At 36.5% G+C, this 14240-nt stretch overlaps 1 protein-coding gene across 1 annotated transcript in view; it reads left to right on the top strand.

The window, feature by feature from the left end:
• The window catches only part of LOC122340552 (oxysterol-binding protein-related protein 7-like), a 31268-nt gene that overhangs the window by 1147 nt on the left and 15881 nt on the right, over nucleotides 1-14240 (top strand). Inside the window, 16 exon segments of the mRNA XM_043234114.1 lie at nucleotides 910-1113; nucleotides 1239-1382; nucleotides 1475-1528; nucleotides 1616-1729; nucleotides 1970-2134; nucleotides 2247-2382; nucleotides 2650-2768; nucleotides 2931-3017; nucleotides 3490-3583; nucleotides 3586-3639; nucleotides 6852-6985; nucleotides 7881-7973; nucleotides 8054-8228; nucleotides 8351-8637; nucleotides 11191-11328; nucleotides 11406-11469. Of these exon segments, the coding sequence (XP_043090049.1) occupies nucleotides 982-1113; nucleotides 1239-1382; nucleotides 1475-1528; nucleotides 1616-1729; nucleotides 1970-2134; nucleotides 2247-2382; nucleotides 2650-2768; nucleotides 2931-3017; nucleotides 3490-3583; nucleotides 3586-3639; nucleotides 6852-6985; nucleotides 7881-7973; nucleotides 8054-8228; nucleotides 8351-8637; nucleotides 11191-11328; nucleotides 11406-11469 (1990 nt within the window). The 5' untranslated portion in view covers nucleotides 910-981.

Raw genomic sequence — 14240 nt, forward strand, 5'->3', positions numbered from 1 at the left:
ATGTTTAAAAAAAAAAAGAAAAAAAAAGGAAAATCTGCACACCTATGTCTTGCAAAACATAATGAAATGATCACCTTTTATTGTGAATGCTGATTCTTCCAATTGAAAAGCAACCACAGAATTTTAATTTAGCATAATTCAAAATGGAAATCAATTAAATTCACAATTTTGGAACGTTGTGTGATGCATATTCAAACATATCACTGTGCCTTATTTCACCCTCTGTGTAATTCTGTGAATGATGTATGTATTAACCAATTTACCATGTGCCTTTGCACCATTAGCATTTGACTATTTGCCAAATATTAAAGATGATATTCCCTTACGATATGCATTTTTTTGCAAACAAAATGTTACTTGTTGCTTCATTTTTATTGCACCTTTTAACCCTATGATTAATCAGGTAGGGTAAGGATGGTCAAATCTAGCCTAAACCATGAAGCCTCTCAATAGGGTATCAGGTGTCCTTCATGCTTACTGCAGGCAGCATCTCCAACATTGTTGTTTTGATTATAGAACTTGTTACATAGCTGATTTTTGTCCTGTTTTATTTTACATTTATTTAACTGCTTTGTGTTGTAACCAATAAATAATAGATTTTGTTACATTTACGTCCCCGTGTTACTTATAACTGCAAACTGAGCCTTAAACAAGAACAACCACAAAGGAGTCTTCTACATAATTCCTGAAGAGCTTCAACCTGTAGGCGAGTGAGTGCTTGTTGGTTTAGGCTAGATTTGGCCCTACATGAATGATCATGGGGTTAAAGGTGTAAGATAAAATGACACACCAAGTAACAAATGTAGTTAAAAAATATATTTATTTTGCCATTCCTATTGTTCTGAAATTTTATAAGATGCTTTCCACCTATTTCCACTCGTGTATGTTTGTATGTGTAATGCATCTCAGAGCATACATTATTTGATGGAAGCATTCAACCTGCAATAGACAGACTGACTCCTAAACATACTGACTACATCAATGGCTGACGACGGACATCATCTGGGTAGCAGCCAATCAGTGAGTGCTCTGGATAAATTGACGCTCCTCTCTGCTGTTAAACCCACACACTCCCGTAATGGCAGCACAGGATCTTCACGCCACTCACGACAAGTCAGTGAATGGCTCTTTTTTTTTTTTTTTTTTTTCTTTGTTCTGATTCTTTTGAATTTTCATTTTGTAATCTCCTTTTTTATTTAAAAAAAAAAAACTAAACTTTTTTTTTCCTCCTAATACAGAACTCCAGGGATTGGGAGGTAATATCAGATGCAGAATGTTCTGCACCTGTCACTGGAACAAATACAGCCAATAACACCATTCCAGGCATTTGTGAGGGATTGCTCATGAAAAAGCGCAAGTATCCCCTCCAGGGCTGGCATAAGGTGAGTTGCGAGGACTAAGAAATATCCATTGAAAAAAATGACCACCATGACTTCTGGTGACCTGTCCCAATGCAATATTTTTCTCATTTTAGCGATATTTTATATTGGATAAAGGGATTCTCAGATATTCGAAGACTCAACAGGATGTAAGTAAAATTAATTTAACTTTTTTGTAGTTATTAAATATCTGCTTCCAGTGTGTGTTCTATAAGTGTAATTTCTCACACCCTCAGATTTCCAGAGGCAAGATTCATGGAGCTTTAGATGTTAGTCTTGCAGTCATGTCTGTGAACAGGAAATCTAAGCGCATCGATCTTGATGCTGGCGACAGCTTGTACCATGTCAAGGTGTGTGTGTAACTAAATTCTCATATGACTGTTAGTTGACATGTAGTTGCAAACTAACTTGCTGTTAGTAGAATGCCCGTCAGTTTTCAATGTGGACCCTCTATATGCTTTACTTTATGCTTAGTGTGGAAACACCCTCTTATGAGAGTGGCTCTGATATCGATGATGGCATGCAAACTGATAAAATACAACTTTCTAATGATTTGATTTGTGGTGCATTGACTTGTCTTCTCCTTCCAGGCAAAGAGTGACGATATCTTCTACATCTGGCTGACCAAGCTGACTGCCCATCGGCATTTCAAGAAAAATGAGGCTATAAACTTGCACCACGGGGTCCTTCAAGCCCTCTCAACAGGAACCAGCAGCACTTTACCTGCCATGGCGAGTCTTGCACACAGAAACAGAGTGAGTTGGAATTTGTATTCATCCTAAATATGATTGCTTAAAGTCTTTATTAGTTTAATAATATTTAATAATTAGTTTTTCATTGAACTGTTGTACATTTTCTCTTCTCTAGATGTCACAATATCAGAGCTCAGTTTCATTGGTTGGGTCAGAGATGCAAGGTTCCCCATCAGCCTCTCTATCTCAAGGAAATACTAAAGTATCCGATTGGCTCAAACAGACACAGGAAGCTGACTTGTGCCAGCAAGGTAAGCACATTCTAATACCTTTAATTCAATACATGCGCATGTGGGGCCAGTGTGGGACATGCCTACTAATTTTCTGTATTTTTCTATGCAAATAATTTGGTAAACAATGCATTTAAATCAAAACCTTTTGAACATTTTAAAGATAATCAAGTGTTTCTAAATGCTTTTTTTACCAATTGTAAAGTAGCATGTAATGTTATTTGGACAAAAAACATCACACAATCAATGTTCTTTACTTCCTTCTAACATTTAGTTTCTCATGCGCAGAACTTGCCAGGTGTCAGCTGGATTTAGCTGAGCTCTCGAGTTTAATACAAAAACTTCACTGGCATGAAGGTGGTCTTCCCATCACAAACACAGACCTTGAACGTCGAATAAGCATGCAGGTGAGTCTCCGGTTGTAAATTTGACTCGATGGGCAGGATATCTGTTTTAAATGGTCAATAATGTTGCACACTTTTTACTTTTCACATTTGCTTTATGACTGTAGCAGTGGTAAATGGCAACAAGGTAAATGTTGTTGTTTGTTTTTTTTATATATATAAAAGAATCTTAGCCTTGAGAAACCCAAAAAGAAGTCTGGAAAGATCTGGGGTCATTCCCGAACGTTGTCAAGAGTTGAATCGCTTGGCTTTGTAAGTTCATAGTGATATTCCTTGTTTGAGGATTGAATATGTTTTTCTAGTGCTGGGCAATGATTAATTGCATTTATTTATTTGTTATACACTTGTTTTATACAATTAACAAAAAAGGCCTTAAAGGCTAGCTTGACTATTTAAAATGCATCTTGGCCTAACAATGCAAGCATTCATTTGTGGATAAAATGGATATGATGGCAACTAAAATGAACATGCCACAAATGCTGTTAGATTCTGTGCAAATGACCTCAAATTAAGCCCACCTATACTGCAATACTTATGTAATTTTAAGAGGAAAGCTTGCCTACATTAAGGATGATTGGCATGATTATATACTTTTTTTTTTTTCTTCTCCAATATGAATAAGAGAATACTGAATGAAGCACACAGTTGGGTTGAATGTCTTTTCCTCTTTTGCTCCTGTTTCCTGTTGTAATGATTCCATTTTAATTTCCAACTTTTGGGGCAGTTTTCTTCAAGCCATTTGGGCACATCAACTGGCTTGGCTGCTTCCCTTCAGTCCATACCAGATTACGTTTACACCCAACTGTCTACGCCTGCTGTCTCTCACCAGAAGGAAAGCAACTGCAGTTGGACATCTGTGCCTTGTGTGACAAAGGTATATGATTTAATTTAATTCTGTTTCTACAATTTAAATTTTGCCATAAATTAGAGTACAACAAATTCTGTATGTCCAAGAAAAGACGTGTATTCTCTTGGACATACATTGTATGAATACCTGTATAGAACAAATTCTGCATTGTGGAGGAGTTGAAACCTTCTCAATTAAGAGGAATCTTGAATGTCTCTAACACAATTGTCTGGAAAATGCCAGGTGATGCCAGGTTTTTTTTTTTTTTTTTTTTTTTTTTTTTTTTTTTTTTTTTTTTTTTTACAAAGTGGTGATGCTAAAAAGTAGTAGGTGTTGTTGATGTAAGGGCTTGCACATCTTGTGCTGAGATATTCATCTTGATTACATGAGGAGGTACAAAATTTGTCGTTTGGCAGCTTGGTTTCAGTAAAAGCTGTTTTTGCACTTACGAGGAAGCTTTGGTTTCTGAAACTTGCCGTAAAGTTTAATGTTCCCTTCAACTAAATGGATGACTCAAATTATTGATTTGGTGTGTTGCTCTGAGATGCACAACTGTTCTGCTGTGATCTTTGCTTGAAACTAGTTTTTATAGGCTAACCAAAATAGAATAGAAATGGTCAATATTGAAAATAGTATGAATTGTATAGAGCACGTAATGTCATTTGAGCGTTTCTGTTAGCATCCTCTCCGGTGTGGGTGCAGTCATACCTCAAAGGAAGGTGGCGAAATGGTCCTGACCCTCTTGCTGTTTTTAGGGAATAATTGCATTCATTTACATGCAGTTGAATTATACATGCACTGTATACTTGCGTATACCCCCCACTGTTTATTAAATGAATTGCCTTTAAGTTCAATTGCATTTCTTGTCTTTTAATCCTTACATTTAAGATTAAGTTTTAATTTTTCAAAATGCTATAGTTTTTCGACTACTGAAAGTTTCATCTGTCTGTGCACATGCAGTGCCCCACTCTCATCACTGTATCCAAATGATTCTAGAGCTGACCTTGATGTGCTTGATGTAAACTTTCAAAGATTTAAGCCTTTGAATGGTTTCTCAGTGTGGGTCAGGTCAATTTAATCAGGAGGACTGTTGCCTTGTCAATGTCCAATGTTGTTCAGAAGAAGGGTAAGCCACAAAAGTTTATTGCTAAAGAGGCTGGTTGTTTCAGAGTGTGGTGTGGTAGGAAAAGGGATAACTGCAGCCTTGAGAGGACTGTCAGGCAAATTCCATTCAAGAATTTAGGTGAGCATCACAAGAAGTGGATTGAGGCTAGAGTCGGTGAATCAAGAGCCACCATGCACAGATGAATGCTAGACATGGGCTACAAATGTTGCATTTCTCGTGTTAAGCCTTTCCTGTACTAGAGACTCATTGCTCAGTGGTCCAAAGTCCTCTTTTAAGGTAAAAGTAAACTCTTTTTCGTTTGGAAATCATGCTCCCAGAGTTTGGAGGAAGAGTGCAGAGGCACAGAATCCATGTTGAAGTTTCCAGTCAGTGATTATGGCTGCTACATGCTATAAGGGAATTGTTACGTTTACATGAAATATAACATCTTTTCTTTAAAACTGTTACATTATTCTAGCTTTTGGAGCTATTGTTCTGTCAGCTTGCAGTACTACTGGTTGTGACGTCACAGGGTTGGTTCGCTCCACCGTCCACTATAGAAATAGTAGTATTTATTTACATTTTGAACACACAAACATTATTTTAACACAGACATTTTGCTTTACACCATAAATTGGTTTAATATTAAACATTGCCCTGTCTATATGCTAAGTTGATCATGGTGTCCCAAATATTGTTTTCATAATTCCAGCCTGGATGTAAAACAACTTTACTTACAATATCATTCATGTTGCATTTTACTGTTCTAACAGACCATACAAACATATTTGCAATACACCAACTTATTTGAATAGTTTATCCAAAATTTGTCAAGGTCTGAAACATTCTTTTTTTTTTTTTTTTTTTTTTTTTTTTTTTTTTATGCGACTGGATTGCGACCATTGCATTTTCCCATTAAAAACCTGAATGTTGACAATATAGAAGTGTTTTGCAATTTCAATTTAAAAACAACTTATTGCAAACTTGCAGTTGCCTTCAGCCTTGGCATTGATTCATTTGGACTTGTGACTCCCAACTAATCAGATGCACGGTGGGTGAATATTTCAAAGTTAAATTTTATCAGCAAATCGGTTTTGAAAATGACTAATGTTATTGTCGTTAATAATTACACCAATGCATCTGACTTTAATACACTAAGTCATGGAAACTGGAATATTATATAAATACAAGGTAATTTATGGTTTCATTGAATAACACTGTACCTAATGTAATACAAAATAAACAATTTGCATTATTAAAAATTCACCCAAAGGGCTGAAAATTGCTTTTGTTACACTTACAGGACAATCAAATCTTTGTTTAATGTTGACCAAACATTTAATTCAAATATCCAGTTTGACACTATTTTTGTGATTATGCTACAGTCTATTTAATTTCTTCAGCAAAAACATAGACATCACAACCTTTACCAAAATTAACCATGGTATTTTTAGTAATAAAACTGCTTAGTTTTATTTTGTGATTTCCGAATGCTTGACCATATAATACGTCACACTGCATTAATAAAATGAAGGCCGACCGATACAAGGTCGAGGCTTAACACCAGTATCACCACCAATACAGTCTATCACAGCAACTCTAATAATAGCCTAATGCATCACTGTATAAAGGTCTGCTTTTGATGGTTTCTGCTGCAGATCACGCTCCAAATAAGCATAGTTGGTAACTCTGTCTTCCATGTATACTTTTCCTGCAGAATTGGGCTACTTTTTTCCACTGTTGCCATGGGTTGCTTTTCAACTCCGTTGGTGGAAACAACCCCACTAATGCGACATTTGAGCACTAAGGCTCGCAGTATGAACTATGAACTCAAACAATACACGCATTTTATTTGATGAGTGGTATGTGAATATAAGTAGGATTAGCAATTTAGGTAAAATTAGGTAATCTGTTCAGAGGCATTTTCAGTCAATGGCATGAATATCCGGTGTCAGTGCATGGCCTGTTTTTATTTTAAAGAACAGACATCTATCATGTTTGTAGAATTGAATCTTCAACAAATTCTGGTGACCAACCAGGTGATAAGAGATGTTTCTATGAGGTTGTTTTTTTTTTTTTTTTTTGCTCAAACTGTTGAATTTGTATCTTTCATTCTTCTTTTTGCTGTTTACAGTACATTCATCTTTAAAATCCATCCATGAATCCCTGGCTGTAGAGCGTGAGCGTGTCAGACATGCCTGGGCTGGACCTGACCTTAGGAAGTCAACCTCAGATCAATTAGCCACATTGTGCACGACCCTCTCAGAGGTAACCATTCCTCCCTGTTTAAGACTATGCTAGTATACTAGTATACCTCTGACTACACTAGGGTATGTGTCCTTTTTTCTTGGGTGCATCCTTGCCAGGATTTCTGTATTGCTTTAATTCAAAGTACCTCAAGAGTGTTTTGAAAACATAAGGAAACCAATGTCATACAACGATTGGTCTGCTCACAAATAAGGCCAAAACCCAGATATTTTAGGCAATCTAGAAATCCTGGCCAGGATGTGTCCAGAAAAAATGTCTCTAGACTACACTGTTAGCTGCTTCTGTCACCTACACTAAAACAATAATTCATTTGAATTTATTAAGTGGTTGCAATCAGTTTGTTTGTTACATTTTAAATAAATTTAGTTCACATTTAGTTGATGAACTTTTTTATAGCTAAAAATAAATAGTTTGCAACCACCTACCTACCACTTATATGGAAGGATTTTCCAGACTCTTTCTCTGCGACATGCTTGAAGCCTGCCAAAACTTCAATGCAATTTGAAATTTCTTGTGCACTTGAATTTCCAATGTGTACATCAATGCTGTCAATCTAAGTGAGGGGGCGGGACATATTAGAAGGCGTGTTTGTATTGGGAGGCGACATCACTCACATACGAACATGCCGAATGCTTTGATTAGTGGAGGTAATCGGTGAAGACAATTTGCAATTCCGCTTAAAAATAGTCTGGAAAATCCTCCCGTAAAGCGGAGTATTTAGTGGTAATTCAAAGAATGCAAGGCATTATGTTTTAAAATCACTTGTTCACCCAGTAAGAAACATTTTATGTCCTGATTTTTGCTGAATTCATTTAAATTATACACTGTATGTCATGCATGCTCTCTCTTGCCATTCATGCTTAATTTGTGTTACTGTCTTGGTTTTTCTGTTTAGCTTGAGCTGCAGTCACGTTTAACCAGAGTTCACTCTGTGTCACTATCATCTGATTCCTCAGATGAGTCCTACTGCACTGTGCGCCAAGATCAGGTGTGTGCTTCGTCTGAACTTTTAAAGTCAATGTTTTTTATTTACTCGTTTAAAATAAATCTGGTGCTGTCATTAAGCAGGACACTCCATCTCAGGGCCGCAAGCTATATCGTACACCCTCAGTAGCAGACTCTACAGCAGAGTATTTTGATGCCAGTGAGGTGGTTTGTGAGAATTTGTCTGAAAATGAAACATCTGATGAGTCTGGATTGAGTGATGTCACCACAAGCAACTCTGAACCAGAGGAAGGCCACAGTACGTTTACAGTTAGCTAGAATATTAAGTGCCTATTCTACTTTTAAATGTATTTTGTAGGTGTCTTCCGTTTTGTATGTTCACCCATTTATTGGCATGGTGTTTATTTTATTTTTTTTCAGAAACTGCAAATATGAAGTACAGAGCCAGTGTTTCCAGCACAAATGATTTGCCTTCTAATGCTCAGGTCAGTGGGCGACGCACAGTGCTTCCTGCATACAGCACTGATAACAGTCATATCGGAATCCTCACCATCCTGTACAACAACATCGGAAAGGATTTATCACGGGTCTCCATGCCAGTGGCTCTTAATGAACCGCTTAGTTTATTACAGCGTGTGAGTGAAGAGCTGGAATATTCTGAACTCCTGGATATTGCCAACCACACAGATGACCCTTTCGAAAGAATGGTAAGAGCCTGGAGCATTGTGTATAAAACATTCCATAAAATTAATCCTAACGGTGTACACCAACAAAAGATTTTATCTTTATCTACATTTATCATTAATTACACATTACATTTAGATAAATTTGAAGGACTAAAATTAAGCTAAAGTGCTGCAGAGCCAGTGGTGGTTTTGTAGGCAAACATCAGTCTTGATTTTTATGTGAGCAGATATTGGTATCCACTGCAAATTGGTAAACGGGTGTGACATGCATTCTTATTGACTTGAAAATCACCCTTGCTGCTGCAGAACATTTGTGAAGGTTGATTAGAACTGGTTAAAAGACCTGCCAAGAAAGTATTGCAATTGTCCAGCCTGGACAGAACAAGAGCTTGAACATGCTCGGGCCGTTTCTTTCGGAACATGCTTTTTTTTCAGCACACCCATCGTTTCAACCCAGTTTCACCATTCAGTTCAACATCAACATAACTCCTTCAAAAATAGACAGAAACCTTCGAGTTGCGAATAATGACCAGTTGACCTTCTCAGACCACACTGCTAAAACTGCTCAGACCAGCAGATTTGCCTTAAATGTTGAACTGAATGGTGAAACTGGGTTGAAACGATGGGTGTGCTGAAAACACAAGAAAATCTTGGCCAGGTTGAATTGTTAGACAACCGCAGATTTGAGCAGCTATCGTTTGAATTGAGCCTCAATTAATCACCTTTATTTATACAGTGCTTTTAACAATACATATTGTGTTAAATGACTGAACAGTATCAAATAGGTATCAATGATATTGATGTATAATGAAGGGATTGCAAAATTTGTTTGGTGTGTATCAAATTCGGTCTGTAATTTACTAAAGCTTTTGGGGTCAAGATGTGGTTTCTTAATGGGAGGCCAATTTTAAGTTTTTGGGGACATATCCTAATGACAGCAATGATTAATAAAGGTCTATTAAAAAAATAGGATCTATGGCTTTTGGAAACGGCTCTTTTAATAGTTTGATGGAATAGGGTTTAACACATGCTGCTGGTTTAGATGATTTAACAAGTTTGTACAATTCTGTATTAGATTGAGTGTAGTTTTTCCTCGGGGGATCTATAGTGCTCTCTCATGTGATACTATAGCCGACGGCTGCATGGTTACAATTTTATTGCTGATAGTATCGATCTTGGAAGTAAAGTAGTTCATAAAGTCATTACTGCTGTACTATTGCGGAATGTTAGCACCTGTTGATGCTTTATTTTTTTTGTTGATTTAGTCACTGTATTGAATAAATACTGGGGGTTGTGCTTTTTGTTGTAGATTTTGGGGTTTTTTTTCTAAAAGAGACAAAATAATCAGATCTAGCCGATTTTAATGCTTTTTTTGTAAGATAGGATACTGTCCTATCAGGCAATACAAAATACTTTTGTTTTTGTCCACCTGCACTCTATTTTCCGGGCTGCTCTCTTTAGAGTGTGAGTGTGCTCATTATACCACAGGTATAGGCTTTTTTTTTTTTTTTTTTTTTTTTTTTTTTTTTCTTTTCCATCTTTTAAGTGTCAAAAATCAACCGTACAATGTAATGTATTCATCTGGTTTGTCAACCAAAGCAAATCTATGTTCTGTTTATTGATGAAATCATTTATATAAAATGCTTTCGCAGGAAGAGATCTGATTCAGTAAACCAAGTTTTATCATTTACTTCTCTGTATTATAAACGGTTTTAATTTCATTCATGTTTAACAAATAGTTCCTTTTTGATTCGGTTTGGATGTTTTCTGCATTTTCTAATTCAGGGAACAGACACAGAGACTCTTTCGCCTAGATATCACAATATAAACTATGTTCTGAGAATTAACTGCCTTCTGTGACGTGAGGCAGCTAGCAGACGGTTGGCTTCCTGACCTGGCCTCTAGTTAGTCAAGTAGGAGCTCTAAGACTATATGCCATATTTCCAAGAGAAGAGCGGTACTACTCCAGGAGGGATGAAAACCATGTCTTTCCAACAGTTCAGGTCTGCCCCTGTAACTCGTCCAATTGTCTATAAAGCCTATGTTGTTCTGTGGGCACCACTTAGACATCCAGCCATTTAAAAGCCATCAGTCTGCTGTGTATCTTGTCACCCCAGTAAGTCTGACATTGTACTTGCAAGTTCACACACCCTGTGTGGTGCTGATAGCTACTGTTGAAATAATATTATGATGGCAATGGAAAAAAAATATTCTGATACAATATATCACTGTGACAAGCTTATGCAGAGCAATTTAACTGGTGTTAAAGAACATCCGGTTTCACTTTAACACCCCATCCATCTGAATTGTATAACCTATATTCTAATTACATTGTACTAACAAATTAAAATTATATTTTCATATTTTAAATTATTATTATTATTATTATTATTATTATTATTATTATTATTATTATTATTATTATTATTATTATTATTATTAAAAAGATTAAAATAATAGTTATGGTAATAAATCTGACTTTTTTAGTTTATGAAGAAAACCTTCAATAGGTGCATTTGGCTGCATGTACAGCATTAGCCTGTATTATTTCTAATTATAATTTTTTTCTTTCAGGTCTATGTTGCTGTGTTCTCCATTTCAGGCTATGCCTGGGCCAGCTGGCGTAATCGTTACAAACCCTTTAACCCTGTTCTAGGAGAGACATATGAGAACGTGCGGGAGGACCGTGGTTTCCGTTATATCGCAGAGCAGGTATGAGCACTTAATATATAGGACATGCTTCAAACACAGTACGTCATATTGTAATTGTGACTTACCCCTATTTCTAGGTCAGTCATCACCCACCTCTGTCTGCCTGCCATGCAGATTCTGATAACTTCAGCTTTTGGCAAGGTAAGAGTGCGGTGGTTCATACATGTGGGATACCCATGTAGCATTTATAATGAAAAGCCATTTAATGCCGAGTAGCCTTTTCCAGCCCAGCTAAAGCTGTTCAGACCTCAGAAAACGTATCTTGATAGCCCCTTAAATACTCTTACTCTGAGTGTGTGTGCATGCCAAGTCTTCAGGTCAGTTCATTCATGGAAAAAAAAAAACAAGACAAAACAACTGCTAGTTGTCAGAAAATGAAAGTGATATCTTTGTAGCATCCTTTTTAAATGAAAGGGGAATTTTTCAGGAATGGCATCGGTTATGTTCAGTGAATTGAACTGATGTCAATGTCAGCTTTAGCATTACCCAAGTAATGCTTGAGGGTGCTGACAGGTACTGCTAAAATAATTTAGTCAGTGGCATACAGTGGACATGTAATTTACAATAGTATTGTTAATCATGATTATTTCTAAGACAGTATATTACCATGACAAGCATATTTTGAAAATTACAGCGGGGAAAAGCAGCTTTTTCTAGCAAGGGCAAATAGCCTAATTAAAACATATGCTCTTATTTTAGAGAGTTTGGGGATTTCCTATGAATATTTTTATATGTATATATTTATATATTTTTTTAAATTTATTTTTTCCCTAGACGATACTATTGCAAAACCCTCTATATGGGTCTCAATCAGTCTTCACTGTATACATTTACAGTTGGTTCAAAATACAGCCATGAGGTTTCTGACTGCCACTAGGAGGAATGTAAAGCATCTCCCCAGTCCTAGCATCTCTTCACTGGTTTTCAGTGCAGTACAGAATACATTTTAAGAAGTTTTGTTTTTAAGTGTGTTTGTTCTTGTATTTTCTTACTACTTTGGTATACACTAGTTGTGTCAAAAGAGGATGAATTTTCAGCTGAAGACTGACAAGGATCCAGCATTCTGGACAGGGGTGGGAAGATTGATCAGTCAGGAACAGTGAACAAGAAATGTTCTTGAGAAACATTTCTAGCCTCTCTGTGATGGCACCTCAGAGTGGCACTCACTCACAGATCTGACTTCTGGAAGCTTTATAATAGTAAATGGAAGTACAGTTGCATCTCAATAAATTAGAATGTTGTGGAAAAGTGAATTTATTTTAATAATTATGAAACTTGTTTATTAAACTTTGTTCAGTCTGTGTGCATTTTAGATTAAGTCTTTGGTTCTTTTAATCATACTGATTTTGACTCTCATTTTACAAAAACCGACCAATTCACTATGGCAGCATATTCTAATTTGTTGATAATCAGCTAATTAACTTAAAACACCTGCAAAGGTTCACTGAGCTTTTAAATTGGTCTCTCAGTTTGGTTCGTTAGGCTACACAATCGTGGAAAACTGCTTATCTAACAGTTGATACCCTTCACAAGGAGGGTAAGCCGCAAACATTCATTGCCAAAGAAGCTGGCTGTTCAAAGAGTGCACATCCAACCAAGAGAACTGCAGTCTTATGAGGATTGTGAAGCAAAATGAATTCAAGAATGAGTGAACTTCACAAGAAATAGACTGAGGCTGTGGTCAAGGCATAAAGAGCCACCACATGCAGACATGTCAAGTTGTCTTATTCTTTTTGTTAAGCCACTCCTGAACCACAGACAACGTCAAAGACTTTAAGAAGAAGAATTGGACTATTGCTCAGTCCAAGGCCACTTTCAAAGAAACCTGGGCTTCCATACCAACTCAGCAATACAACAAACTGATCACCTCCAAGCCATTCCAAATTATGGCAGTAATTAAAGCAAAATACAACAAAGCCCCTAATAAGTAATGAGTACATATACAATAAATGAACATACTTTTCAGAAATCCGACAGTTCACAATTTGTATTTATTTTTATTGGTCTAGTGAAGTATTCTAATTTGTTGTAAAATGTCAAGCTTTATTGTTATTCTGCAAACAAGAAAAACAATAGAGCTATACAACAGTTAGCCATCTATACATACTATAATTTACAATACCTCGATGAGTATACATGTACACAAACTGAGCCTGTACATGAAATTTATTTTGAAGATACATGAAATTGTGAGAGAAAAAAAATTAAATTTAATTAAATTGTTGTTTGGACTGTTTGCATATCTGGAATGGGTCTAGCGTGTGTAGGAGATTTGATGTAATGCATGACTAACTTCTCAAAGCACTTCATTGTGATTGGGGTCAGTGCTATAGGATAATAATCATTCAGACAGGACACAGATGACTTCTTTGGGACTGGAATTATGCCTGACTCAGCAAGGTGTTGAAGATGTTTTGGAACATCCTTCAGCTGTGCAGGACCCACAGCCTTATGTGAGTTAATCCTGGATAAGGTCTTCCTTACATCAGCTGGAAAGAGGCAGAGTACCTGGTTGTGTGAGATGCGTGTAGTTTCTGTGCAGGTGTGTCGTATCTCAAATTGTGAGACACTTAAATCGTGAGAAAGGCTACTATAGTCTTAAAACTACTTCAGTCTGTTTGCATTGAATTTATTTACTACACACACATTTCCCAATTTGAGTTTAATTACTGAAATTAACTTTTCCACATTCTAATTTGAGATGCTGCTGTAGATGGGTGCTGAGCCTATGACTGTTCTATAAGCAAGCATCAGTGTTTTGAATTTGATGCAAGCTGCAACTGGGAGTCATTGCCTTTGGGCTCATTGTAGACCAATCGCTCTTCTGCATTCTGAACCATTTGTAAAGGTTTGATTGTTGTTGCAGGATATGGAAGAATACGTGTAGCAATATTCAAAATGGCTGTGTATTT

The sequence above is a fragment of the Puntigrus tetrazona genome, unplaced genomic scaffold (assembly GCF_018831695.1).
Source record: "Puntigrus tetrazona isolate hp1 unplaced genomic scaffold, ASM1883169v1 S000001062, whole genome shotgun sequence".
In the NCBI taxonomy this organism is placed as follows: domain Eukaryota; kingdom Metazoa; phylum Chordata; class Actinopteri; order Cypriniformes; family Cyprinidae; genus Puntigrus; species Puntigrus tetrazona.